Source organism: Palaemon carinicauda, chromosome 30 (assembly GCF_036898095.1).
Source record: "Palaemon carinicauda isolate YSFRI2023 chromosome 30, ASM3689809v2, whole genome shotgun sequence".
In the NCBI taxonomy this organism is placed as follows: domain Eukaryota; kingdom Metazoa; phylum Arthropoda; class Malacostraca; order Decapoda; family Palaemonidae; genus Palaemon; species Palaemon carinicauda.
In genome coordinates, this window is record NC_090754.1 from 32,567,160 (window position 1) to 32,572,680 (window position 5,521).

At 35.4% G+C, this 5,521-nt stretch overlaps 1 protein-coding gene across 1 annotated transcript in view; it reads right to left on the minus strand.

Annotated features, from left to right (window-relative positions):
* The window catches only part of LOC137622977 (bicaudal D-related protein homolog), a 262,077-nt gene extending 257,633 nt beyond the window's left edge, over positions 1-4,444 (minus strand). The window contains 3 exon segments of the mRNA XM_068353587.1: positions 3,190-3,276; positions 3,278-3,370; positions 3,372-4,444. Of these exon segments, the coding sequence (XP_068209688.1) occupies positions 3,190-3,276; positions 3,278-3,370; positions 3,372-3,563 (372 nt within the window). The 5' untranslated portion in view covers positions 3,564-4,444.
* Positions 4,445-5,521: the final 1,077 nt, after the last annotated feature.

The window sequence follows — 5,521 nt, forward strand, 5'->3', positions numbered from 1 at the left end:
ACTAAGACCATAATCAGCCGATTGCAAATGAACTAAGACCATAATCAGCCAATTGCAAATGAACTAAGAACATAAGGAGCCCATTACAGATAAACTAAGAACACTAGGAGCCCATTGCAGATGAACTAAGACCATAACCAAGCCCCTTGTAGATGAACTAGGAACATAATCAGCTCCATGCAGGCGAACTAAGACTACAATCTTCGCTCAACTCTAAAAACAAGGATGTACCAGATGCCCTTGAAACAGCTGTAGGTAGCCTGTCTGGCATCTTAAGGTGATGGCCACTTTATCTCTTGTATCTTTATCATCTTCAAGAAATAAGGACTGTTTTTTTTTCCAGTGTAGGAAGGTTGGGACAAAGCACGATCTTTTCGAAGCATGGTATTCTTTATAGAAGCGAACGTTCACGAGTGGACTGAGGTGACATAAGACACCCTTCTTTGAAAATAAAATAAAAAAGCCAATTAACTATCGGTTAGGTGTCCTTAAAAGATTAAGTTTTTTTTCATAAAAGCATATTTCCAGTGCAACTTTAATTACATAAACTCGGTAAACTGGCCTTTAGAACACGCAATGTAACTAATCATCACAATGAATTTTTGGGTGGAAGTAATCTGAATGGGTGGCTAAAGAGATGGTAGTGATTGGGGCGTGGTGGGCGGAGTTCCAAACGCAGGGTGTTCAACTCTATGGAGGAAAAAGATTTTCCCTTATATGTATATATATTATAAGTTACTTAGTTTTTTTCCTCCATTTCCTTTTTATTTTATCTTTTCACTTAACAAGAAAAAGGGTCTTTAATTATAAAATTTTTATATACATTTTCATATTAATATGAACTTTATCATGTTTTATATATATATATATATATATATATATATATATATATATATATATATATATATATATATATATATATATATACATATATGTATAATAATAATAATAATAATAATAAACACGCACATATATACAATATATATTATATATATATATATATATTATATATATATATATATATATTATATACATACTAGTGTACACGACCCGTCAGAAATGACGACTAAATATTTAGATAGATATTCACACACACGCATCCCCCTCTCAGAAGGGTATGACTACGTCTCTCCCAACTAACCAAGGGACAGGAGGGAGAGCCAGACACTTGCTCTTTATTATATAGGAGAGATGAATTATATATATATATATATATATATATATATATATAATATATATATAATATATATATATATATATATATATATTGTTCTTAGGGCTCAATGATTACTTACATCCCTCACGAGGGAAACCCAAGATCAATCCCGGGAGAGGGAAACAATATAACTCGGTTTCCATAAGATACGAAATTAACCTGAGCAGTAAACTATGTAGGTGGTAGTGAGTCGACTAATGTAGATGGAATTGATGGTGGTGAAAGACATGAGACTAGCAACATCACCCCCCCCCCCCCCCCCAAATCATCAGGAGTTTTCTCACCCAGGAGATAAATACGGAAATGTACTGTATATGTAAATATATTTACATCAACCCGTTTCTCCAAACAATGAGAGGATTTAATGTCTTGAATCAGATGATCCACAATGGTATGAAAAGTTTCTACCAGTGATTCATTCTCTCAAATAGACATCTGAAACAGCTGTAGACAGAGAGAGAGAGAGAGAGAGAGAGAGAGAGAGAGAGAGAGGAGAGAGAGAGAGAGAGAGAGAGAGCCCTTCCATCTGTACTAGTTCATACAGTTTTGAGAACAATCACAAGTTGACGTAATCTATGAAATGCTTTCTATTTACTCTACACAAGAGCACCGTCAGCAAACCAAAGTATGAATGTATTGCATTTTAAGAATATACCCAAAAAAAAAAAAATATATATTATTAGACTTGAATAAAAATAGAGATAATTTTAATAACTTAAATGGATATTACAAAACTTTCTAATTTATATATCATATTAAATGCGTGTCTGCGTGCAGTGTATTTGGATGCCTCCTAAAAGAAAAACTAATAAAAAAGGTCTCTGCACGGAACAAAACCTAAGTTAGGCCTAATTCGTTAGAATAAATTATTGAATATAAAAAAGCGGAAAAATCTACCAATATTCATCAAGTTTTACAACAAAATATATACCGCAAGCTTCAGTGACGAAAAAGAAGAAGAAACAAAATTCTCTTATATCCTGTGTAAACGTAGGTGCCAAACAGTCCTTCCAATATTTTTTTCCTGAAGTAAAATTCCATTTTAGACATAAGTATGTCTGTCTAATTTATCATATTACTGCACTTGCAGTTAGCTATCAAAATGCTACTATAATAATTAAAAGATGATGAAGCCTTTAAGTAAGCAAATATAAAGTGAGCGTTGAACACGTTGGCTGAAAAATTGTTTGCTTTAACATTTTGAGCTTAGTGCATACTTCCCACTTCAGCATATCCGCTCAGAACCGATTTCGTATACGTTGACATTTACTGTTCGAATCAGCAGATAATGATAACGAAAACTAACTTGATTATCCACATAAGCTTGCAACTATAAATGACTTTTAACTAGAGCCTTTTAAAGGTTAACACTATTAACACTATTTTACAAATTAACGACTCAATGATTTTATGGATATATATCATATGCTTCTTTATTGCACTGTGTACGTCATGCAATAAAATTTCAAACTATCTATAGAAATTATCCCCAAATTTTATATAACTTTACCGTCAATGCTTACACTGACATAGGCGCCTGCTTAATGATATCATTTATAATATATGCTGGATAACCTATAGACCTAGGCCTAATGTAGTTGACATCAGAATATTTTTTTTTCTTTTTTACTAATGGATAACCTAAACTCTAACAAACGCCTAAATGCTCTAGTCAATTTAAGAGATTCTAATGGCATCAAAGGTCTACAAAGCAACTATCAATTCTTGACAAAGCTACATTATACATACGTCAATTGCTGAGATCCTATATTCTACATCTGTCAATTGAAGACTATGGGAGTAACGCATCCTTATCAACCATGTCAATTCTGGGTTGCCAAAGAGCTACGTTGCCTACGTAGGCCTATATTACACCAGTTATATGTTGGCTGACAACTTGGAAAATAGGCCTAAAATGCATCTTTATTATTGACAGCCTAAGGGCTCACCATATCAATTATTCCTTGCCTTACCTCTAATTTGTGGCTGTAGTCCTCCGCAAGGCGTTCGTTCTGTTGCACAAGGACCTCATTCCTTTCCAGGAGGGCCTTGCCTAATTCGGGCGGCCAGGATAAGGTCCCTCTCCTTCTGGGCCAGACGTGCATACACGTCCTCGGCGGTTTCTTCGTCGTCCTCGCCACCCCCGTTTCCCCCCCATTCCCGAGCGGCACTCCATTTCGTACACGTAATCCTCCAATTCATACTTGGTGGAGGACATGTCCCCTGGCATTGTCTCTTCCTCCAGCGAGTCAAAGTCCACGCTTGATTTCCTGCTCCTTGAAATGGACTTCTGCAGGGCGAACTTGCTACCCCCTCCTCCAGCAGGTATGGGGTATGTTACTGGCATTACGCCCACGCACCTGCTGGGGCATTACAAAATCTTGCCTATCTTAGGCAGGGCTTATATCGATTGGCTTATCTCTTATTGGAAATAGGAAAAATAATCTATTTAAGATATTTTAACTGTAATATTCAAATTAACTAGTCAACCGAATTCTACGGTAGTTTATGTTGCAAATTTTAATTCTTAGACATAGGGTAAAACATACGTTTACACTAAATATTTAGGATTTCCAGAATTTTGTTTTTTATATCACTTTTTATTCCTAGTGTGACAGGCACTTTCTTAGGATGTGTTAAAACCAGTAAAATAGCAACACTACATTCACATATCACTACCCCCCAACCTTAGGGGCTTTTTGAATAAATAAAAAACACACACACTAAAGTACCAGGACAGACACCAAACTAATTGCTGAGCCCGGTCTTGCGTGAAACGAAATACGAAAAAAAAAGTTTTACCGACTATCGTGCGTTTTTCATGGAACTTTTCGGAGGCAACATTGACCTTGATATCTATCGCTCCTTAGTCGTTGTAAGGACATAATATTCTGTAAACAGATTTTCTCCAGCACCCATTTCACGAGGGTCATGACATAGCATCCATGACAACCGTTTGTCCCTCAGACATTGCCGTAACACATTTCACTCGATCCTGACTAAGTTGTCATTCCAAACTTTTCAAGATCTTCTTATCCGATTAAATCCACTATGAAGCAACGAATATATAAATAGTATTGATGTAGATGGACAATTTAGTCCTTCCTTACTCTTGAAACGGGTTTGAGCACTTTATTGTGTTATAAAATTACTTTCACGAAGTTACGACTGCAGCGAGAGTAAAATTGTTCACCTTTGCTTACGGAACTACAACCAACACTGAACATCCTTTGCCTTCCCTTCCCACCTGTCTCATGGATCAGCTACCGTCATCAGATGCCAGGTGTGCATTTACCATCCTTTTTCAACAACCCTTAGCAGTACTATATAGACATTTGTATGTTCTTTAACTTTCAGTACGTTAGACCTTTATATAATGTCACACTACAACAATAAATTACATTATAAAACTACCATACACAATCATTCTGGAAAGCAGGCCTTGAGAAAGAAAGGCTCGTATACTAGCCAGGTAGACGTTTCGTATAGTGCTAACTCTGCAAGGTGTAGCGGAATGAGTCTACCGGCCTTCGTGAGCGGGAAATACAGAACAGAATGCTACGGGAAATCTTTTTACATTATTTTATATATTTCTTTTGTACTGTATGTTCACAAGTAAACTTCAGTTGCAAAGATCATGTATAATACAAAAAACGGCTTATTATCGAACCTAGATTCGAAAGTGAATAAATATTGGTATAAGCAACACATAAAGGAAGTGAATAGCAATATCTTAAGACGATAAAACTTGAATAATAGTCCCAGCAGGTTATGGAGTGCTTATTTTATTCAAGTTCCACTTACTAATGATCAGGAGCAACAGCGCTGATGATTTATTTTCCTTTCGCCAGTGAATCTTTTACATAGCCTAGTAAATCGCAGACAAATGATCTTGGGAATTATACTTAATTCATCGCTTAATGTGTCAGTATTTTCCCATTCATTTGAAACTCCTCTCTCTCTCTCTCTCTCTCTCTCTCTCTCTCTCTCTCTCTCTCTCTCTCTCTCTCTCTCTCTCTGTATATACATACATACATACATATACCAAGGCACTTCCCCCAATTTTGGGGGTAGCCATATATATATATATATTAATATAATATATATATATATATATGTATATATATATATATACATATATATATATATATATATATATATATATATATAATATATATATATATATATATATAATATATATATAGAGAGAGAGAGAGAGAGAGAGAGAGAGAGAGAGGAGAGAGAGAGAGAGAGAGAGAGAGAGAGAGAGAGAGAGAGAGAGAGAGAGAATGTGTGTGTGTGTTT